We start from the raw sequence: 24,744 nt of genomic DNA, 5'->3' as shown, positions 1-24,744 counted from the left end.
TCACATGATAATTCATGGCGTTGATTATGGAAAGGCTTCAACTCTGTTCAATCCACTATGATTTCAGTCCAACCATTCAGTGCCTGTTCATAGACCCTCTTCAGCACAGTGTCTTTCTCTGTTTCTGCTGCAATTTCTGTTGCAGTCACTGGCAAGTCTTCATCTACAACTTTCAGTGTGTAGATTGAGTTCTCACTTCCCACGTCAGGGTTCTCATGGGGTAACCGGGACAATACATCTGCAACTGTGTTGCACTCGGAGCTTCAGTACTCAACGCTGAAGCCCAGCGCTGCATCCTTGATGCTGCCATGGAAGGTATAGCTGACCTGGGACCAAGTATCACTAGTAGTGGCTTGTGATCAGTCACTAGGGTGAATGGTCTGCCGAGAATAAGCTGATGGAATTTCTTGCTTCCGAACACGATGCTGAGTGCTTCCTTTTCTATCTGTGCATATTTGCGTTCACTTGGTGATAGGGTGCGGGATGCAAAAGCAATAGGCTTTTCCTGTCCATCATTCATTACGTGGGAGATCACTGCGCCTACACAATAACTTGAAGCATCACAAGCAAGTTGCACCTCGCGTGTCGTATCGTAGTGAACAAGGAGTTTGTCACTTGTCAAGTTTACCTTGCAGATGTCATATGCACGTTGCTGTTCCATTCCCCACGTCCATTTCACAACTTTTTGTAGCAGATGATGTAGTTGCTTTAGCACAGTTGCTAAATCTGGAAGGAATTGTGCATAGAACTGCATGATCTCAAGTAATGATCGTAGCTCTGACATTTTTTCTCGACTGTTGAAAGGAGCATTTTAATTATTGAGATGCAGTAGGCTATGGATTAATGTGGATGGTTACTCTCTGGTCGGTGTGAATATGGTGGCCTGAATGATGACCATATGATACCGACTCTTATATATAACAATCCTGCACAAAATTACAATAATCCAAGCATGTACTTTACTGATAGGATGATTCAATCAGCTTCAATAAACAGGAAAATGAACTTTGCTGGATATCATTAAGCATTTGTCTCTTGCAATCCTATTGCATAACTTCAGGCTGTGATATTTTTTTAAGGTTCTTGAGTGTTTCATAAGTAATAAGGACTGCTGCATTGTTCAACAGGAAGCTTGTATCACAAAGTTGTTGTTGTTGCTTATCTGACATTAATGTTGTTGTTTTCAAACTACATGATGCCTTCAAAGACCCCTTCTAGGATCTCCTTCATCATGCCAATGCTCACGTATCATGTTATTTAAGTTCAAGATTACATTTATTATCACATGCACCAATTGGTACAGTGAAATTTGAGTTATACGAATAAAAAGAACACAATACATAATAGAGTTTAACATAAACATCCACCACAGCGGAATCAACGTTTCACACTGATGGAAGGTAATAAAGTTCAATCATCTACCTCTTTGTTCACCCGTGGTTGGGGCCTTTGAACCCTCCGTAGTCTCCGCTAAGGACAGCCCGATGTACAGGCTCTCTTGCCAATATGATCAAAACTCTGGCGTAGTTACGGAGGAACACACTCTGCGGCTTGGAGTTTCTGAATCGGCCGCTTCTTACTAGACACCGTACCTTCTGAAGTCCACAGGCCGAGCTGGCGATCCTCGGCAAAAGATCCCAGGCCTCCGCGATGTTAAAGTCAGCATCGCGCCTGCAGCTAGAAGCTCCGCAAACCACAGCTCCCCGATGTTAAAGTCAGCAGGCCCAACACTCCGGAGCTCGTACACTCGAACCACCCCCCACACAAGACATACTGAGAAACATTAAAACATACATTTAGACACACTAAAAATAACAAAAAGGGTGAAAGGGCTATGAGCTGCTGGCGAGGCAGCCACTGTGGCGGTGCCACCCGATGGCGATCATGAACAATGTACAAAAAGTCAATGTGCTGGAGGCACTTATCAGCCAAGCAACATCAGTGGGGCCAGAAACCAGGTTGATGTTTCAAAAGGGTGTTTATGATAGGGTGCAGATTAAAGTTGTCAAGACAGTGCAAACTTTAAAGTGGAAATTGGAACTCAAAGAGCAAAAAAATTAAATCAAGGTACAGGAGGAGCCAAAAAAGTAGTTATCTGAAAATTTCTCTTTGGCACTGAAATGCAAAGACATTCCCTATGTTCTCTCATCTGTTAACACCCCTGCTCATCTTTCCTTTTTTGATGAAAGGTTGTTTCCCTCCAAGGATGCTGCTTGCCCTGCCTGATATTTTCCATGAATTTCATTTCTGTTGACAGGTTTCTACCATCTATAGTTTTTATTCCAATGACTATTTAGAGTTTACTACAGCTTTAATTATAGTGGACCCCAGTAAAGCCCTTGTCCGTGATGAAATATTTGGGTGTGGACCAACTGGAGTTTTCACGAACATCTCCAACCTCTTGCGAATACGGTTTTATAAGAACTTCCATAATACAAGAATAGAAGAATAATACAAGCACGAGAAAAACAAGGTAGCAAGGCTCATCGGCTGACGGCACTTAAACCCATTGTGATGAGGTGTGTTGAGAGGTTGGTTATGATGCATCAACCCCTTCAATGGTACTCACATGGACCCGCTTTAATTCGCTTACCGTCACGACATCTGTTGCGATCTCACTGGCTCTCCATTTTGCACTGGGCTACTTGAACAACAGGAACACATACATCAGGCTATTGTTTGTCGATAGCTCAGTATTGACTGACGATACTGCAGTCGTTGGAAGCATAATGGGTAACGACAAGTTAGAGTACAGGAGGGAAATCATAATCTGGTTGAGTGGTGCCATGACAACAAAATTGTGCTCTGTTAGCAAGACCAAGGATCTGATAATTCAGGAACTGTAAGCTGAAGAATTGTGCGCCTGTCTTCATCGGCGCAATGTCAGTGGAGAGAATCAACAGCTTTAAGTTCTTAGCCGTAAACGTCTCTAATGATCTATCTAGGATCTAGCACACTGATGCAATCACAGAAATCTCACCAATGCTTCCACTTCCACAGTAGTTTGAGGATATTCAGCATGTCAACAAATACACTACCAAACATCACAGGTGTGTAGGAGGGAACATACTGACTAGTTGTATGACAGCTTAGTTCAGTCATTTGAATGCTTAAAGGGCCTGTCCCACTGTACAAAGTAATTCAAGAGTTCTCCCGAGTTTTCCCCGGATTCGAACTTGGAGAATATCCGTAGCAGGTCGATGGGAGTTCGTGGATGTCTTGTAGCGGCTCATACGAGTAACGGTAGGTACTCGGGAAATCCGGTAAACTCGTGACATTTTTTCAACACTGAAAAATGTCCAAGAGTAAAAAAAATACTCGTGATGAAAAAAATGGTTTCTTTTTACTCGTACGAGCCGCTACGAGACATCCACAAACTCCTACGGTCCTGCTACGGACATTCTCCGAGTTCGAATCGGGGAAAACTCGGGACAACTCTTGAATTACCTCGTACAGTGGGACAGGCCCTTAAGAGCGAAGAAAGGTGCAGAAAATAGTGGACATTGCCTGGTTCATCACCTTCCCACCATTTGTCTTAATGTGCCGATAAAGCTGCAGCAAGTAAGAAATTGATTGTTCAGGTTCATGTCTGATGCATATAAGGAAAAATAATCTGTTTAGATTCTTGAAAGATAACCGGGCAGTGGGGAGAAGCTACTTGGCAAGTAGCCATGTCAGTTGCAGAATTTGGGAGAACAATTCTTTCTTCAGCCAGGCCCAGACCATGGACATCTTTCATTCACAGAGATGTTGACTGAATTCTGCCAGCTACTGCTGTGAAGAAGAAGCTTTGAAGTAGGAAACCCATGCCTTAATCTCTCAAGGTTTGACATGTGTTTTCTAACAGGCTGCTGATGAACATCTAAGAAAATGTATTTTTCAGTGCACTTTCATGTGTTACTGTTGCTCCATATACGGAGCAGTTAATTTCATTCTCTTTTTACCAGGTACAACCGGTGGAATGAGCATTGGAATGAATAACCTTCAGACTTTCCCAATGAGGATTCCGTGATCAGAAACATGTTTTGTTTTTTGTATCGTCTTTCATGAATTAAGAAAACATTAATTTTCACAATGAGAAACTGGTGCAACCATGCAGGGAAATGCCGATTATCCAGGCAGCTGTTATCTCCTTTTTGCCATTTGATCATGACAAACCAGAGAGTAGTTAATGGATAATGAAGATTATCCCCTTAGAGCCTGGCTCATGATTCACGTTTTAAATGTTTGCATACAATTGGTTGATAGTGTGAGATATCTTTGATAGAAATATAATGGAGCACATGCTTAACACCTGAAAGCAGTGCTTCCGTTGCTTGACAACTGTGGAGGAGCTTTGCAGTAATCTGCAGAGGCAATTTGTGGAACCATGGTGTGTGTGTGCAAGTCCAAGGAAGAAATTTCAACAGTCTTCACCATTGGTTTATAGTATGACTGCTGATTTTGATATGAGAAGAAATCATTTATTTGGAAAACGTTCTTAAACTTCCAGGGTAAGAGAGCCTGGCTTGAAATCTTGATCTAGCTTGTAAGAGTCTGAGAAGACTGGTGGACAGCTGGGAGGTCTCTGATAGAGTGGCAAGGGTAGCGGTGGGAATATTACTATTTTGAGGGGATGGTAAATTTGTATCCAGGAGTAATATCACAGAAATCCTTTTGACCTTTAGGAGACTTGTTCGTGAACTGTTGTGATCTGCTGGAAGTCCTTTTGAACAAGTGGTATTGAGAACACATTGTTATAAGTTTTGAGTTTCTTGCATCAGATTTAGCCATATAATGCAAGTTTCTTTGTGTTGCAAAGAAGCAGCGACATTGACCACTTGATGCTGCGTCATGGTACCATGATGGAAACAATATAGCCACCATACCTTCCCTGCGATTTTCACTTCCATCCTGGTTGCAGTGCATTTGTGCCAAATGATTGTGGTATGGTAGAATTATACCATCAGTTTGAGACTGACACAATTCAGTTGGAAACTAGTGACTTGAACTCGTCATACATATTTGTCAATAACATATATGTATAGAAAATTGACTCGAGTAATTGGAGAAATAAGTTTAATAGTTTTCAGTAAATTAACAATGACAAATGTTGAAAGATATATCTGATTGCAATGAGAAATAAAAACTCGACATAAGCTAAGGATAGTAATCGGTCACATTTGTACAGCATTGAAATGGGCTCTTTGGAACTGTACTGGCCATCAAGCTCCCACTAAATTACTCCTACACTAATCCCATTTTATTTTCCCCACGTTCTCATCAACTTGTTCCAGGGGCTTTACTACTTAGCTCCACACTGGAGCAATTCACAATATCTAATTAACATACCAATCCTTTGAGATGTGGGAGGGATCACTCATGAACAGGATGAATATACAAACACCACAAAAAACAGCACTGGATGTCAGGATTTAATCCGGGTCACTGGATATGTGAGCCAGTAACTGGCCGACCTGTTATGCCATGTAAATTGACAAATAGGCTGTTAATGCTGCTGACTAATTGTAAAACTGAGGATGGGGAAGTTACAAGACCCAACAATAGATGACCAAAACAAATTGAAAGGGAAACAAATTAGAATATAGAATACAATTGGTTGGAAAAGATAAATTTGGGGAGATACAATGAATTGTGTTTTCATTTGACATGGGGAAATTGTTCTGTGCTAGGAAATGGGATAAAAGTATGAGCAATGTGTCATGCAGAAAATTAAATCAGAGATAAGATAGTAGAGGAGAACTGATCATGGAGAAATTCTATGGTACTGGACAAGGTTACCAGCCAAGTTAGCATAAACTAGTTAACCAAAAAGAGAATATTGCACATGCTGGAAATCTGGTTGTAAAATAACACGTCTTCGAAGGACGTGGGGGTGTAGGTGTGCTTTCTTGGCTGTAGCTTTAAATTGATTGGTCTATGACAAATTGTTAGTAATTTTCACACCATGTTACGAAGCTGTCTATCTCCTTCCTATACTCTCTGTCATAGTTGTTTGAGATCCAGCCCAGGACAGTGGCGTCACCTGCAAACTTGTAGATGTTGTCAAAGCAGAATTTGGCTGAACAGCCTCTTTCTACTGCATCATGACTGCTTTGTGCTCTCATACAGTATTTATCATCTTTGCTGCATTTTCACTTGGCTTACTCTTCAATATGGACCTTCCAATTCTTTTATCTTGATTTCTATTTTTGCAACTCGGAGGATAGGATGACGACCAATATCCAGCAGAAGCACAAAGCCTCCCACAGCTATCAACTTCCCCCACCCTGATACCTGAAAGAGCTTCTTTCAATTTTTCCCAGGTTTTTGGCCCCCTTCATATCTGTTTTGGTGGCAAAACTTTATATGTCAGTGCTTCTAATGTGTTGCCTTATTTTGGAAGATTTTGTATTCTACATTAAAAATATTGATTCTCTTTCTTTCAGCCATTCTCTTTCTTTCAGCCCCCCACACCATCATTGTTTATTCAGTGTACAGTCACTCGGGCATTCTGTGCTCTATCACATCAATACCCTGTATTATCTTCATTTTTCTTTCAACAAAATTTGTTTAATTTTTAACATTTTCTTATTGTGATGAAAAATCATTGACTTGAAACATTAATTCTCTCAATGGATACTCCCTCCATTGATGTTGCCTGACCCACTGCGTCTTTCTAAGATTTTCTTCTATTGTGGACGACAGAATTGTTTTCTATTTAAATATTGTGAAGACTATTCTGTGATTCCTATCACCAACTTTTTTGAGGAGTTGCTGATTTTTACCCATAAACTATGCAAGTGGGCATGTATTCATCCTGTGAAGCATGTCACCATAGCATTGCCACGTCCTATTTTGCAATATCATGAAGGCTTTGCGATCAGCATTCAATTTTGCTTGTCCTCAAAATTAATTATGATTTCATTGATTCTTCTGTCAAAACCAAATGGTGTGGAATTGATTTAATTTTATTTCTTATATTTTGCCTTTCCACCTCCCTCTTTGATTTTAAGATGCTCTTTAAAATCAGCAAATTTGATCAAATTTTCAATCAGTGATCCTGGTAGATTTCAATAGACTCTTCTCAGATACATTTCGCTATCCTTCCTTTGATGTTGTCCAACATTTTTAAGTCTGGTCCCGAGTCTAAATATAGCATGAGCTCAATGCAATTTATTGGAAAGTATGTTTGTTACAATTTCACAAACCCGGCTGAAGATCCAACTTAACATTTAATCGTGTCGAAAAGCATTGATAAGATTATTTTCATTATGTGCAAGAATTGAACCATTTGACTTACAATTTGTCTCTGTTTATTGGTTCAGCTAGCAGTTTGCAATTTACAAATGTTGGGTCTGGTTGGGTGGTTACCCAATTATAGATGCAGGTTCTTTTATATTTCTCTGGTAAAACCATTTGATGTTGGACGGTTTCAAATTGATCCTCACTGATTTCTTCCAGATACTCACAGTATTAGTTATGTTATTTGTCACATACCTCCAACAGCTTTTAAGATTTAATCCTTCCTTGCTAACTTCAGGAACATATTTATAAAAATGAACCATAAGTAATTTAGTTGCAAACCAATTTATTGCATGATTCATTTGTTTCAAACGTTATATTTGGTCATACCCCATTTTAGAACTGTGTTGATTTTTAAATATGCCACCAAAATCTTAGAATGTCAATGAGGTAAATAAAGATTGATTTTGATAGTCACTATTTGTGAAAGACTGCATTTGTCCATATTTGTTCTTGCCACACTGCTTTGCAGAAGCATTTCAAACTTTTTCACTGGTAATCCAGTTGTGCATTATCATATTGTCTTGCTAGAATGACCATTGGAATTGAGACCTTTGAGAACCGGCTGGTGTGCTGCTGGCCAGATAATGTACAATAGGTTTGCTGCTAAAATTATTAATCAAGCATTTACTATATCTACACTTTACTATTCAGTTCTCTGCTGCTGAGGCTTCCAATCTTCAAATAATTTGGAGTATTTCCAGAATACTCACCATGTCCTGTTTACATTTTACCCTGATCTGCAATAGTACTTGTTTCATAAAGTTTTTTTTAATATTCTCACCCTTTTTCCATATTCCACATGGACATGGCCCTGTCTACCTCAGTAACATTCTACAGTGCTAAAACTCACTTTTTGTTGCGTCATTGATGATCGTTCTGCATTTATCGACCATTCTGCAACTCTGAACTAGAATTTTCTGTCAACGTTGTTGTGGCATTTTCCTTTCTCTGCCTTTTACGGCACATGTTGAACCCACCACCTTGACTAAACTTGTTCCTCTTTTGTCTTGATATCGACCAGTGTTTGATAACAGTCTACTGAAATATTTTGGGCTGTTTTACTATTTTGAAAATTGTCTAATAATAATAATAATATTTATTTATATAGCACTTTTAAACAAAATCACTTTGAACCAAAGTGCTTTACAGAGATTGATCAAATTAATTGAATAGATTAAATGTCAATAAATTCATACAAAATAAAAAAAGAAAAAGAAAAAAGGAAAAAGACACAGAACAGTACACTATAGAAACAACAAGAAACTGAGGGAAGGCACTGAAAATATCCAGTTCTCCTCCTCATAGTCCACCCGAGGTCGGGGTCTATATGTGGCCTCCTCAGCCAACCCGGTGTTTTCAGGCCCTCTTGCTGCGAAGCTGGAACATCGGCGTAGATTCATTAGTGGAGATTTATCAACATCATCATCATCGTTGAAAACATCGGGCATGGGGTTATGTACGACAGTGATCGCAACTTCTACTGGTGTGGATGGCCGTTGGCTCGCTAGGAGCTCATCTGCCCTTTGACAGTCTTGTTTTTGGTCCTGCTGGGGGTCCACAGCCCCCTCGTCACCTGGCAAAGTAGGTGGGGGAGACGGTTTAGTCGCCGACTGTCCGACCATGGTATTAGAGGGAAGCTACTAGCATGGATAGAAGATTGGCTGAATAGCAGAAGGCAAAGATTGGGAATGAAAGGGGCTTTTTTTGGGTTGGCTGCCAGTGGTTTGTGGTGTAACGCAGGGGTCAATGTTGGGGCGCTACACTTCACATTGTACATCAATGATTTGAATGAGAGAATTGGCTTTTTGGCCAAGTATGCGGATGATACAAAGATAGGTAGAGGGGCAGGTAGTGTAGATGAAGCAGGGAGTCAGCAGGCGGCCTTGGATAGGTTGGGAGAGTGGGCAAAGAAATGGCAGCGTAGCAAAGTATGCTGTCATGCACTTTGGTGGTAAAAACAGGGATGTAATGCTGAGGCTTTCTAAGGCATTGGTCAGATCACATTTGGCGTATTGTAAGCCGTTTTGGGCCCCATATCTGAGGAGGGATGGGGTGGCATGGAGGGTCCAGAGAATGATCCAGGGATGATTGGGTTAACGGATGATGAGCATTTGATGACGCTGGGCGTTAGTGTGGTATCCTACCTTCAAGGTTGGTTGTGGGAGGTGCCCCCGGGGAACGAGAGCTGAAGAGGGCTGTGCGAGATGGACAACTGTTCGTGGGACGACTAGAACGGAGGCGACTGCTGTGACTGGCCTTCATGGCCAGCTGCATCCTGGACTGTAAAATGATGCCAAAATGTAATCGCCTCTTGCATATAGACTTAATGGGCTAGTCTGTAAGTTCTGTGCTAACTGAGGAATTGTGCTCATGTATGGTGATAGTCTTACTGATTTGTATGCAAAGAAAGTGTTTCACTACCTTGGTACACATGGTGATAAAGAAATTATTGAACTTTTCTTGCTGCTACTGTCAGGCAGGAGGTGTAGAAGCCCAACCCACACCACTGAGTTCAGGAAGAGCTACTTCCCAACAGCCATTAGATTCTTAAACCAACTTGCACCACTCGACTACTACCTTAGCAAAGGACCATATCAAATCATCGCTTGCACTATCATGAACTTGTTTTTTAATGCCTCGTATGTTTGCAGTGTATTTCTTTTCACTCCATTGTAGAGTATATGTGTAATTAGTGTTTTTGTGTGCTGTATGTGTCTTATGTGCCCATGACACTGCTGGAAGCAAAATTCAGTGTCCAATTTTTGATGGATTACTATTACCATGCGAAAATTGTAGGCTTGTGCGTTTAAAGGACATGTTATTGGTGGTATATGTAGAAAATTTCTTTGTTTTCTTTGCATTTCCCAATAATGACCAGGATATGCTTTTATATAATTAGCTGGTAATATTCGCTACCACGGGCAGAACTATCTAATTAGATAAAACCTGATGCATTCTAGTCATAATTTTTGTCAAGTAGGAGTAAAAACACCATCTAATGGCTGGTGCTTAAAGTTACAGTTCGGGTCAGTGCAACAACTGACTGAATTATAGAAGGGCTGTGTTTCAAGAAAGCGTGCCATATTGTGATTTATTTTTCCCAGTAATGTAAAGTTGCATCATCTGCAAGCATCTGCAAGCATGGGTGTCATGGTACACCAGTCATTGAAGGTAGGCATGCAGGTGCAGCAGGCAGTAAAGAAAGCGAATGGTATGTTAGCTTTCATTGCAAAAGGATTTGAGTATAGGAGCAGAGAGGTTCTACTGCAGTTGTACAAGGTCTTGGTGAGACCACACCTGGAGTATTGCGTACAGTTTTGGTCTCCAAATCTGAGGAAGGACATTATTGCCATAGAGGGAGTGCAGAGACGGTTCACCATATTGTGTCAGGACTGTCTTATATGGATTTGGTTTATACCTAGAATTTAGGAGATTGAGAGGGGATCTTATAGAAACTTAAAAATTCTGTAAGGGGTTGGACAGTAGATGCAGGAAGATCATCCAGGACAAGCACAGCTCAAAACCGAAAGAAGAACGCACGCAGATAAATATTTTGATGATTAAATTATACAGGAATTTCACAGCAAATTTTAGAGTATCGTCTCATAGTTTTGGTTAGTGATTTTTGAATTGTGTACAGGTGAATATCTGTAGTTCAAGTGGCTGTGAAGCAGAGGCTGCCTGTGGTGAAAGTGGAAGCCATTACAAGTGTCCCAGGATGGAATATCTGACTTGACTAATAATAAAACGTTTGTTGCATTCATTAAGAATTGGATACAATGCATGTTCCATTAATTTATGGGTAGTTAGCGTGAAATAGATATTTGATAAACGTAAACAAATAAAGGAGGTTAATGCAGAGTGATGTGATCTGAGAAGCTGCAGATCATGGATGTTAATGATTTGCAGAACAAAATTGCATGACAGCAGTAAAGGTTGTATCTGTCAAACTTATTATCTTTCCTTGATGTCTTAGTTTTTCCTAAAGACTCCTAAGATTTATGTGGAATGCTGCATGTCTGTGAAAGTAAGGTTGACATGATTGTGAAAGGGATGTTTCCAATTATGCACTGAGATCTGAGATGCTTATGATGTTTCCTTGACGCAAGCAGTTTACTAATTTCGCTAGTTTTGAGATGAAATGGTATTTAGTTTTAGCAACATTCTCCAATCTTCTCTACATTCTTTCCAGCTTAAGGACATCCTTCCGACAGCAGGGTGACAAAAGTGAACATATTATTCAGTGTGGCCTCATTATTGTCATGTACAACTACAACATAAAGTCACAATTTCTACACTCAATGCCCTTACGGATGATGGCAGGCATGCCAAAAGCCGCATTCACTGCCCAACCCACCTTTGCATTTATTTCGAGAGGGGTTGTATACAAAAAAACAAGGATGTAATGCTGAGGCTCTAAGGTGCTGCTCAGGCTGCATTTGGAATATTGTGAGCACCATATCTGAGGAAGGATACTGGTTATGGAGAGGGTCCAGAGGAGGTTTACAAGAATGATCCCAGGAATGAGTGGGTTAACATATGTTGAGCGTTTGACGGCCCTGGGCCTGTACTCGCTGGAGTTTAGAAGAATGAGGGGGGGGGCCCTCATTGAAACGTACAAAGTAGTTTAAGACTTGGATAGAGTGGATGTGGAGAGGATGTTTCCACCAGTGGGAGACTTTAGGACAAGAGGTCATAGCTTCAGAATTAAAGGATGTTCTTTTAGGAAGGAGATGAGGAGGAATTTTATTAGGCAGAGGGTGGTGAAACTGTGGAATTCTTTGCCACAGAAGGCTGTAGATGCCAAGTCAGTGGATATATTTAAGGCAGGGATAGATTCTTGATTCGTGCAGGTGTCAAAGGTTATGGAGTCATAGAGTGATACATTGTGGAAACCGGCCCACACCGGCCAACAATGTCCCAGCTACACTAGTCCACTTGCCTGCACTTGGTCCAAATCCCTCCAAACCTGTCCTATCCATGTACCTGTCTAACTGTTTCTTAAACGATGGGAGAGTTCCAGCCTCAACTACCTCCTCTGGCAGCATGTTCCATGCACCCACCACCCTTTGTTTGAAAAAGCTACCCCTCGGCTTCCTATTAAATCTTTTCCCCTTCACCTTGAACCTATGTCCTCTGGTCCTCAATTCCCTTACTCTGGGCAAAGAACTCTTTGCATCTTCCCAATCTATTAATATCATTATTTTGTATACCTCTATAATATCTCCCCTCATCCTCCTGCGCTCCGTGGAATAGAGACCCAGCCTACTCAACCTCTCCCTATAGCACACAGCCTCTAGTCCTGGCAACATCCTCGTAAATCTTTTCTGAACCCTTTCAAGCTTGACAATATCTTTCCTATAACGTGCCCAGCCTGAACACAATATTTTTTATTTCTTTTTTTAATTTTATTTTTATTAGAATTACAGTAATACACATCACATGTATCTTATTACGTTTGTTGTACCACTTCGTTTTTTGAGCTTTAAAAAAGGTAGAAATAAAAGAAGTAAGGAAAGTGATCAAGAATCGTGAAGGTGCAGGAAAGTGTTGGGAAAAGAAAGCCCCTTAGGGAAGAAGTTAGAGAAGGAAGTAAAGAAAGATCCTAGAAAGAAAAGAAAAAAAAGGAAAAACAATCGCTCTATTATAACACAAAACTCCGCAAAAAAGGATATACCAACCATGTTTTAATAACAATATTTTAAATGCAGTCTCACCCACGTCTTGTACAACTGCAACATGACCTCCCAAGTTCTATACTCAATACTTAGACACCTCGTTTACTAAAATGTGACTATCCCCAACACATTGTATCCTCTGAGCTACTCCAGCCTTTTGTGTCTATCTTCCTCTTTTACATGGTTTTCTCTATGGTAAAAACAGAGCTAAACAATCAAATACACAATCTCTGAAAATTGATTTCACCCTTTCAAACATTTGGGGTTGGGGAATACTGAACTACCTGGCATTCCTACATTGGAATCCTATAATTCAAAAGCATATCAATTCTGACTCTTGTTGGTGTTTGCAATGGACTTGGAATACCATTCCTGGGAAAATCTACAAATCTAATAAACGGCTGCTATTTTTCAACTGAATTGTCACATTGTTTACAAAATGTCAGACTTCAGGTACTAGGGTTGGGAATGAATAAATTGTGTGACATGTGTACTGAAACGTAGATGTATTTGGTGCATCATTATTTTTCCACAATTGATTACAAGCATATAAATTACTCACGCCCACAAACAAGCATGTGGAATCGTCTCCAAATATTTATTGCTCAAAGTCGTCTTTTTAACATGAAATGAAATGAAATGATTCAATTTATTGTCATTGTCAGTGTACAGTACAGAGACAACGAAATGCATTTTTATCATCTCCCTTGAAAGGGAGACACAGGGCGTCGCGGTGTGCCCGCGCCTGCCGCCGTAATTACATTCCATTACAGGCAAAGGTGGGTGAAGTGTCTTGCCCAAGGACACAACGACAGTATGCACTCCAAGCGGGATTTGAACCGGCTACCTTCCGGTTGCCAGCCGAACTCTTAGCCCATTGTGCTATCATCCTGTGCAATTTATGATCATTTAGTTATAATGCGCCATGAATAAATTTAAAAGCGTAGGCACTTTTCAGAACTGGTTTATTATAACAATCAATATCAATCTCCAGTATTATGACAAAATCCTATGTTACAACTATGTGGTTGTAACATATTTTGTAGAGAGATTTTGTAAAAATTGGCAAAAACTTGGCACAATCGATGGGTTTTGAGAAGCGGTTGAGATAGCAAGTCAGCCATGCAAATATCAATTGTCATTTGCAACGACCAAGGTTGGACATTAATAGGAATACATTTTTAATTAGAAATTGTTGAACTTTAAACAACTAACATACTGGATCTGAAAGTAAGTGTTAGCATGCAGAAGAATATTTCTCTAAAGTTTTACAGACATGGAAGTTTTTCCAGTGAAAAAAAAGATTAAGAATTAAAGTTGAGTTAGGCAATTATTTCTTAAAGGATAAACACAGACTTCACGTGAAAACAGTTTGAACAGGGTTAGGGAGAGATAATTAAGATTTTTTTTAAATGACGGCGAACAGATGCCAGCTTAAGTTTGCTTTATTTGTGAAATAGGAACAATATTAAAATAAATAATGTGATGTTCATAAACAAACTCAGACTATTTCTTGACTCTCCGTGAATATTAATAGCTTGAATTTTTTTTTAAATGTATACACTGGTTTTGTAAAATGTGAATATTTCACACGTGCCCTGCAGGCAGCTTTTTCTGGCCCTCTCTGCAAAAGCTCTGCATCATCATTTATCAAAATCCATGAATTTTGTACCTGACATAACTATGACCATATTTTCACCAGAAGGACTGTAGCACTTCAAGAAGGCTGGTCATATCATGTTTCTCCATGCAAATAGGAAAAGGGCTAAACACTTGTTTAACCATTGACAATCTTTTTGCACAAATGAAAATGAAGGGATGTGATATTTTGAATTGCAATCTAAAAGGTTGGAAACTGTTACAACATCAGTGTACTGCAGAACCAGAGGGTTACGGACTGGTACATTTGATCAGTGATGGTACAATCTAAGGGAATTGGTGCAGTTGAACAGGTTTCAATAAAATTTTGCAAAATTTTGAATTTCTCAAAGATTGGTTGGTGGAAGGAAAGCAAGGAGGCTTGAGGCTTTATAAGTCATTGGTCAGACCGCATTTGAAGTATTGTGTGCAATTCTGAGCACTATATTTGAGGAAGGATGTGCTGTCGCTGGAGAGGGTCCAGAGGAGGTTTATGAGAATGATCCCGAGAATGATTGGGTTAAGATATGATGAGCGTTTGATGGTGCTGGGCCTGTACTCGCTGGAGTTTAGAAGGATGAGGGGACCTCATTGAAACTTACCAAATAGTGAAAGGCCTGGATAGAATAGATGTGGAAAGGATGTTTCAACTAGTTGAAGAGTCCAGGACCAGAGTCCATAGCCTCAGAATAAAAAGACATACCTTTAGGAAGGAGACGAGGAGGAATTTCTTTAGTCAGAGTGTTAAATCTGTGGAATTCATTACCACAGTCGCTGAGGAGGTCAATTCAATGGGTATTTTTACGGCAGTAATTGATAGATTTTTGATTAGTACTAGTGTCAGGGGCTGTGGGGGAAGGCTGAAGAATGGGGTTGAGAGGAAAAAATAGATCTGCCATGATTGAATGGCAGTGTAGACTTTATGGGACAAATGGCATCATTCTGCTTCTATCACCTATGAACATGAAACCGAAGGTGGCTCGAATCTGAAGAGGACCAAGTGATGAAAAATAATTTTTTCCAAAGTGATTCGAGCTAATGGAAAATGTCACGTCAAATTAAATTTATCGTGAAATGCACACGTATGGTGGGGTATTGTGGAAATAGAATAAATAGTTTTTGTATTAGGGGACTAAATTGTGTTTGAAATTTGAGTAATGCAACATATCAGTTGATCATAGCATCAGACAATTGAGTATTTATAAATGTCCTCCTGTTTGTACGTGTAAAATCCCCATTCCGATTTCTGCTTGGCATAAAAATTACAGTCGCATCTATTTAGCTGTGACCAGTGTATATCTAAAAAAGCATTAAAAATCGCGTTACATGTATACAAATGTTAAATGTGCAAGGGACCTGAAAAATATTTTGTCAAATTAGCTAATGAAACATTGCAAATAATATGTTTTAACATATTTTAATGGATTTATTTCAGTGCTGGTCCGAAAGGCGACAATATATATGAGTGGCGATCTACCATATTAGGTCCTCCTGGTTCAGTTTATGAAGGAGGAGTTTTTTTTCTGGACATCACTTTCTCATCTGATTATCCATTCAAACCACCAAAGGTAAGGCGCGATGTCTTATGAACTGTACCCATTTTGAAATAGCTGAGCAGGTTTCCATACACTGATCTGATGATTTTCTGAATGGTGTCTGAATTTTCAAATGATGTTATCAAGCTTGATCTTTTAGGGAGTAATTTGAAAAGTTAAGCATTGTTGATATTTTGCAATTGATGGTATTTCTATTTTTTTATTTATAAAAGACTTTGGTGTGCATTCTGCTATGCAATCAAATAGAGCATGCGAGGAGGTTATTCCATTTGTTATAAACCTATTCTTTTTTTTTTAAGTATACATTTTTGAAGGATTGGTGCCTTCCAAAACATCGTTTCTCTAATTTATATAATGCTTGAAATTTGCTGCTTAACTGGATGCTCTTTTTCATATTTTAGAATTGGATTTAATGAAGTCTATTTAATCTTTGAAACTAATAATGACAACTCAACAGATTAAACAGTCAATTTGGAACTAAACCACTATCCAAAAAATAAGCAGACAATTAAGGGAATTAAAAGCTGCATTTTTGTTAAATGTGTGAACCAATTTTGCTATTAAAACACTCTGGTTTATTCACTATTTGTGTTTCTGTGATTTATACAGCTCTGCTCTTAACCGTCAGAAAACAATTAGAAAAATACTATATTCATTTTTATTATTTTGTAAATGAGATAAATTTCTTGAGTCTTTAGAATTATTTTGAGATTCACACCATGTTGTTGAAGTTAAAGGATCCTCCAAAAGGCAAGTTGCTTCCATACTCGTCTTGATACACTTCGCCAGATTCACTTCATTTTTCTTTCTCCCTTCACCCTCGTATCCATTTATGATGCTATGGCAAAAAAAAAAAACAGAAAGCTAGAAGCATCAATGCAAGAACGTGGATATGAGTAGAGATCAATGTTTCATCAGTTATTAAAGATAAATAGGTAGATTCTAGAAATGAGGACATAATCTGTGATTACTTGGATAAGTATGAATTGATTAAATAAAACCAACATGAATTTGTTCATAGCCAGACATAGCTAACTAACTTAATTTTTGTTTTATTCAAATAGGAGACCGTTTCTTATTGAAATGTGGTTGATGTGATCTATGTGTACTTCCAGGAATTGCTGTGTAATGTCATCAGGGCTGCAGTCAATGAATTAAAGGGCTGTCACAGCTGGATTAAATATTTTTCAAGTAATAGGAAATGGGAGTTTTTGGATTGGAGAGAAGATGCAGTGATACTTGAATGATGTGATAAGACATTTAGAATAATGACAGGTCGGGAATGAATTGATTGGGAGACATTCCTATTGCCGGAAGAGTCATTCCAGGGGTCCTAGAAAGGGAATAATTGACACAAGAATTAAATGTACCATGAGGAAAAACTTTTTCGCAGCCTTTGGGATCTGGAAGTCTCTGCCAGGGGTAATAGCGGAACCAGCAGCACTTGTAGCATTCAAATGGGATTGGATTAGATTGCCTTCTCAAAAGGACACAATTGTAGGCCTGTGTGGATATGAGGCCACTTTCATGGATTCAGTGTGCATTTATTGTGTCAAATATTCTCTTACACTGCTGTATTTTCTTATGATTCACCAAATACCAGGATAACAGAAGGGATTCAGCCTTTCGATCATGGAAATTTGTTGAGACTCGGATCCTGATCCAAGAAATATTCTGCTCACTAGAATTCCTTGCACATTTATTCTGATACTTAAAGCATCATAACATGCCTAGTTTCTTCACAAATATTCCATGTTGCTATTAGTTTCTCTTTATTTTCATTGGATGGTGTTTATGCTGCAGTCTATTTTACATATTGAAATTGCTTTTTTAACCAAGCAAGTATAGAATTTGTTCCATAGTTGGCTTAATTCGTCTAATTTCAGGTTGAAATATTCTAGAATCTAAGACTACTGTCACTGTATTTTTCTGCTTAGCTTTTTTAACTTTTCCTTTTGCTTCAACCTATTTTTCTTTCCTTTACCTATCCTGTTGATTCTTTTTCATCCCTTACGATGAGTTTGAGTTTCTGGCATAATGTACATGTGATTTTTACCACTATTGACAACTGTGGCCAATTAATAAAAAAGTGTTTTTGCGTGTTATCTTTAGGTAACATTCCGGACCAGAATCTATCACTGCAATATCAATAGTCAGGGAGTAATCTGTCTGGATATTCTGAAAGACAACTGGAGTCCAGCTCTGACCATTTCAAAAGTTTTACTTTCTATTTGCTCACTTCTGACAGACTGTAACCCAGGTAAGCAAATAATGACCTAAAGAATCTTTAGAGAAGAAACTTCAAACCATATCTATTTCAAGATTATTTAGCGTTCAGGGTATGTTATTTATTTCAAAATTAAGCCTTGCTGTTTGTTCTCTAGATTGTTAGACCTGAAAGCCTTGTTCATTTGCCTTCAAATGAACTGGTACTTGATAATCTCTGTTGTGTATATCTTTCAGAAAGCATATTTTCAGCATTTGTAGTCTTTGGTGTACAGTGTCATGCAATATTATCTACTGACACAATGGAAGTCATTTTAAGTATAGGTTATGTAAATGTTATCTTTCAGAATGTCTTTTACGAATGCTTTAAGCAACTCGCAGTTCTCGGTTATCTAAGTTACATCCAGTAACTACTGAATGTGCTTTAAGTCTATTAGCTGGAAATAGCCTTGCATTGACAAAGGTGGGCATCAATATAAAAGTCACATAGTTGCAGTGGTGTTCATATGTGATCATTGGTAAAATATTATCAGCTATTTTGTCAACTTGCATTTAATTTTAAGTTAGTTCCTCCAAATTTGCACATCACATAAGCATGAAAATATGCCGTGAAATTAACCCACTGTTTAAAATTCGGCTGCACAATAAGTTATTTTGTCTGTTTTCCCTTCTTTCATTTGCTTAACCTCATTCTTTAGTTGCCTAATAATTTTCCCTTTTTACTTGATAGTCCAGTTATCATCTTGCACAGTCCATTGACTGTTTCTGTTTGCTTCATAGGACCAAATTAATAAAAAATAAAAAAAACATGAAGTTTTAGTTTAAGTTACTGGTGTTAATGAATATTCCTAGATATAATTGCAGTACCATTTGTGCTTCAAAAGAAGAGGTTTTGCAGCTTAAACACTTGCTTCTAAAATAGTCCCTTCCTAACAAACAGGAAACCTCAAATATGTACAACATAACTAGAGTTACAAGTAACATTTAGGGTGGAGGCTGGTTATTTGTTTGCAGAAATGCCAAGAGGAGCATGGGACACTGCCAAGGTTGCAGTCTTAACCTCTTTCTATGGTTTGTATGGAAACTTATTAATTTTATGTAAAGCACTTTGGTGTCAATGCAAGTTGACTTAAAACGTGCTATATAAATAAAACTTACTTACTTACTAGTTGCATATGGTTTATCTTATATGATTGATATCTAGATACTAGTGTTGCAGTTTTTGCATTTTATTGCGAGTTGGGATCAGACTTGATCCATACATTTGAATCTACGGAATTAAAGAATTTCCTTGAGTTTTCGTCTCTGCCATCGTGGAATTGGATAAGCTTAAATGGGGCATCTTGGTCAGTATGGACAAGCTGGGCTGAAAGGCCTATTTCTGTGTTGGATGACTCAATGGACTTGATGAGTAATTATTGTATGCTACCTTTAAGGTGTAGAAGATTGCCATTGCAGCAAAATATTTTAAAGTCACAAGGAAGTAAAATTAGTTAACAAGAAAACAATGGAAATCTGATTACTATGTCACCATATAATGTTACATAGAGCACAATTAGGTCATTTTGATAGTCATGCTGAAAAGGTGACAATAAATCAGTAAATTAATAACGAGCATTGATCAACTTTTTCAGGAAGAATATTTGAAGTATGTTTGAGAGAATCTATGTTGACCAGTGGAATGTTTCATTCTTAATGTACAATTGTAAATTAGAATCACATTTTGCATGACAAAATGAGAAAAAGTCATTGGTAACTTAACAGAAGATTTCTAGGGACACCCTTCTAATCAGGATTTTTGACATGATATTTGAAGTTAAATTTTTGATCTTCTAGCAATTTCTTGTCAGGCTGCCATTGTTCAGGTCTTTTTTCAATCAGCTTGGTTTCACCGGCCATTTTAATTTTCTACCTTCTTTCCTACTTTTTAGTTTGACTTTTAACTGATTTTTCAAGTTAGCGTCGTTTGTAACCCTTACCTAGAAGCTATGAATAATCCTTGACTTGTTCAGCATGATTTAGATTCAGTACTTAGGCAATGGCTTTTCTACTTACAAAGTGCTTGGCCTCTTCCTCATTAGTAATGAGCTCAAGGTAATGTTGGCTAACCATGATTCCAGCCTTTGCATGAGAAAGTTGCTTTGGATATTATTAAGGAACCACTTCCATTGATACTTGTGGAACGAAACTCTATTAGACTATGTAACAACCTTTGATATTAAGGCCCTTTGAAACCAACTATACGGCATGAACGGTCTGTTTCCATACCATTGTAACTATATGGGAAGACAATAAATGTTCTTTGACCTCATCAGCACCACTCATAGCAATATGGTAGTGGTATAACTACTGTATGAAATTATTTTGGAATGTACACAAAATTGATTTGCATGTGTCAATAAAAGTGGAACGTGTTCGTAACCTGGCTGTGCCTTCCACCAAACTAACTTTGATTTGTATTGGTATTCCCTCTTTGTCTCCTTTGTTCTGAATCCTCGAGCTCCCCTCCATATGGCATTTGGGAGTTACTTGACAGGAAAGGTTGTTTGCCCTCATCTTCCCAAGGCCAATTTTAACTTGGCAATAATGTTGGCCTTGCCAGTTATGCCCTAACCCTGAAAAAGAATTAATTAATTAAAAAACCTCCTCTCGAATAGTGTACAATTCGGTTTCTGGTTCAACGTATTTCTTCCTTAAAAATCCTCCCCATGTTGTTACATTCTATTGGCCAGACATTTCTCCCCTCCTTATAGGATCGAATGCATGCTGTTTGCATCCTTGTTTTTTTTAAAATCCAATTTCCATTTGTGTTGCACCCTTTATGCTCATTGATTTACACTGTTCTATGATACTTTTCCAACATGATCTGTGTAGTATCAACTTTAGGAGGGAAGGGTGAAAACAGGTCGGCAACATTTCTCATTGAGACTGTGCTGCCATTCACTATGATTAGGACTGAGAACTGTGTCCTAGATTCCTGGTGATGATGCATTAGGAAATATAGTTCAAATATCCCAAGATAGAAACAAAAAGCTGAAGTAACAGGCAGCATCTCTGGAGAGAAGAAATGGGTGACGTTTCGGGTCGAGACCCTTCTTCAGACTCAAAAATCTCATCTTCTAGATGGCTTGTTAATTGTTCCTGTTTTCCTTTTTCATCAAGTCCAGTGTTCTGACAATGCATTCACATACGTCTTCAGTGTTCTAATTATAAGAAATAGGAGCAGGTATAAATTAGCTGGCCCTTTGTGGCAGTTCTGTCATTTGTTAAGATTGTGGCTGATTTTCTACTTCAGCCTAATCATCCTACACTGTCCCCACAAGTTTTATTCTCTTAATGTTCAGAAATCTATCCATTTCTTTGCAATTAATTCAATAATTGAGCCTCCATAGCTCTCTGGAATATAGAATTCTAAAGATTCATGATACTTAAAGTAAATAAATTTCTCATCTCATTTCTAAACTGTTTACCCCTTATTCTGTGATCCTTGTTTCTAGATTATTTAGATATGGAAACGTAATCTCACCATTCAGTCTGTCAAAGTCTGAAAGCATTTTGTAAATTTCAATTAGATCTTTTATTCTTAGCTCTAGAAAATATAGCCCATCCATATTTGGCAAATCTGTCATCACTGGAAACATTACAGTGAACGTTTGCTGCAGTTCCTCCAAATCAAACACCTGATCATGTGTGAAGGGGAGCAAAGCTGTGCACAGGATTATAGGTGCATCAAGATCCCATACACTGCAGTAAAAATTCGAGTTCTATATTCACATGCTCAATGTAAACTTTTACATTCATTGTCATTTTACATTAGTAAATGTAATGGCATACTGGAAGGGTGAGTTGTTCCACAACCAGACGGCCATTGATTACTTTAACTGTGCTATTGTCTTTTACTGCAGTACCGTAGAAATAAAGACCAGAGCTCTTTAAATTAACCATTGAGGATGAGAAAAGGCTAAATCAAACTTTAGGAACTAAATTGACACAGTCCATGTCTGGTCATCATAACTTTGAGGCAGTGAAAAGGGAGCCATTTTATGGAAAATTAAGTTTTATGATTGCTTATCTTATGCAAGTACAAGCGATTTCTGATGTGCAGAGGAGTTATATTGAATCTCATGAGGAGAATAAGGAAGCAGATGTTTTTCTCCTATTAATCCATTATATCGGCGAGGCAAAGTGATTCACTGCCTAATATAACAGCTGTGGCTAACATTAGATTATAGGGTGCAGGGTTTGGTGGGAACTGGACAAGGCTTGTAGATTAGTTAAGGGCCTGTCCCACTTTCACGACCTCTGCCGAGTTTGCCTTTGACTCGTACTCGCAGCATATTCGTCACGAGGTCGTAGGAGGTCGTGGTGCTAGTCGTAGGTACTCGTGGCATCAAGTAGGTCGGGGCGTTTTTCTAGCATGATGAAAAATGTCCACCGGTAAAAAAAGTCGTGAAAGTGGGACAGGCCCTTTAAGGGTTTAGTAGATGAGGATATCTGGGAAAGGGATGGAATTCGAGCTTTGGCGTTCTTGAGATAAAGGTGGTGTAGAAGAACTTGGTAATGAGTTAACGCATAGTGACCTAATGGAAGTGGAGCTTTTGGCTGAGGGATTACTTTAAGCAGCTGGCCAAGGCGACTGCGGCTTTCCACACTGCAGCCCGTCAGAGGAAATTCCTCTCCGATTATGAGCATGGCGGCACTGCACACTGCAACATCTGTTCACATGTATTCTGGCAGGAGAGTGCATGGCATAGGAGGGACTTGTTAGAGACTGCCGACCAAATGATGTCACATTCAAATTTAATTCATGCAAAGTATTGACCGATTAAAAATAAAAATTGGCAACGTTTGTATTTTCTTTTGCATTTAGTTATTTTCCACCGATTCTGTAAATTTATTTTATTCCTTGTCACAAATTTTTGATTTATGGATTTCAGAAGGCTGAATATCTATTGGCAAGCTGCCATAACGTGGGGTTTGCCTAAACACAAAAAGGTTTTATGATTTTACATTAGTATATCCTCCATATAAAGTTGACAGGTGCTGTATACAATGGAAACAGTGAAGACCAGCAAAAACGGCCTTTAGAAATACCACCATACAAGAATGTACTTTTATACATTATTAATTTAGAACATTTGACTTTGGGACTTCTATTGATTCTAATAACATTAAATTCTTATTGTTTTGCTTTAAAAAATAATGCAGATAATAATATAATACGACATTGATTGAATTCCATTTTATGCATGTGTTTGGAGAGAAGAAAGTGGTAAATACAATAAAGGGGATAAAGTGCTCTGAGCATTCTCAATGTTTAAATCTTTGACTTATTCAATCATTTTTTTCATTGACAGCGGATCCTCTAGTTGGGAGCATAGCAACCCAATATTTGACCAACAGAGCAGAACATGACAGGATAGCCAGACAGTGGACCAAGAGATATGCTACATAAATTACATCGCGTCCTGTGCTGTGAAAAGGAGCAGGAGGCATTATTTACAATGTGCAACAATTCTTTATAGCCTTTACAATACAGACTTCTGTGTATATGTTATACTGATTCTAATCTCTGCTTTTATCTTTTGAAGAATGGGACAAGACCCTATAAAAGGTAAATGCTATTGAAGTAGATCTTTGTAGCAGTAGATTAGTTATGTTTAAATGCCTACTTGCAAGTCTGCTTCTTTGGGATATGAAAATGTATTTTGTGATGTAATAAGGAAACTGTTCCTCAAGTCAACCAAATATTATGGTGCATTTTAGCCTAATCCATTATCTGTATGAAATCTATTATAGCTGTAGATTATTAGAATTTTGGCATTCGTATTAGACTCAGTTCCATTTCTGATCATGTGGTACATGCTGTTGTGAATCCGTTTTACCTTTTGTCAATTTGTAATGAAGAGATTTCATTTAAAACTTTGTAGCTCTAAATAATGAGCATCTGATGTATCATCTCAAAACACAATAAACTTGTTTCCGAGGTTATTTATTTATTTTATATTTGGTGTATTATTTGGTGGGCATTGTAATATATCTTAAAGTAGATGCTTGGATGTAATTGCTATTGATTGCTATTTCCGTATAGGTGGATAACTTGTATGGATGCTGTAGAAATGAATGCTTTGAAAATAACCATGTATTGGAGTAGAGGAGAGCAAAGCATATATTGATGGATATGGATATTAAGTAACAACACTCCACATTGTATGAAGTTGACAATGCAAATTGTGGTGCAGTTGTATAAGTGTGTAATTATCTTTGGCACTTTCTTACTGAAGAAGAGCAGAATTTGGTAAACATTGATTTACAATGACAGTATAATTTGCTTAATATCTCCCAATCTATTGCTGTTG

The 24,744-nt window shown here is 38.3% G+C and overlaps 1 protein-coding gene across 3 annotated transcripts in view; it reads left to right on the top strand.

Moving 5' to 3' along the window:
- ube2e3 (ubiquitin-conjugating enzyme E2E 3 (UBC4/5 homolog, yeast)) overlaps positions 1 to 24,376 on the top strand; it is a 74,225-nt gene extending 49,849 nt beyond the window's left edge. For all 3 annotated transcript variants that reach the window (XM_055637870.1, XM_055637868.1, XM_055637869.1), the window contains exons 4-6: positions 16,039 to 16,171; positions 18,272 to 18,419; positions 23,743 to 24,376. In XM_055637870.1, the coding sequence (XP_055493845.1) occupies positions 16,039 to 16,171; positions 18,272 to 18,419; positions 23,743 to 23,840 (379 nt within the window). In that variant the 3' untranslated portion in view covers positions 23,841 to 24,376. The remainder of the gene's footprint in view (positions 1 to 16,038; positions 16,172 to 18,271; positions 18,420 to 23,742) is intronic.
- Positions 24,377 to 24,744: the final 368 nt, after the last annotated feature.

This window comes from Leucoraja erinacea, chromosome 7 (genome assembly GCF_028641065.1).
Source record: "Leucoraja erinacea ecotype New England chromosome 7, Leri_hhj_1, whole genome shotgun sequence".
In the NCBI taxonomy this organism is placed as follows: Eukaryota; Metazoa; Chordata; class Chondrichthyes; order Rajiformes; family Rajidae; genus Leucoraja; species Leucoraja erinaceus.
Note: the sequence above shows the minus strand (reverse complement) of the source record. Positions and strands in the feature narration are given on the sequence as shown.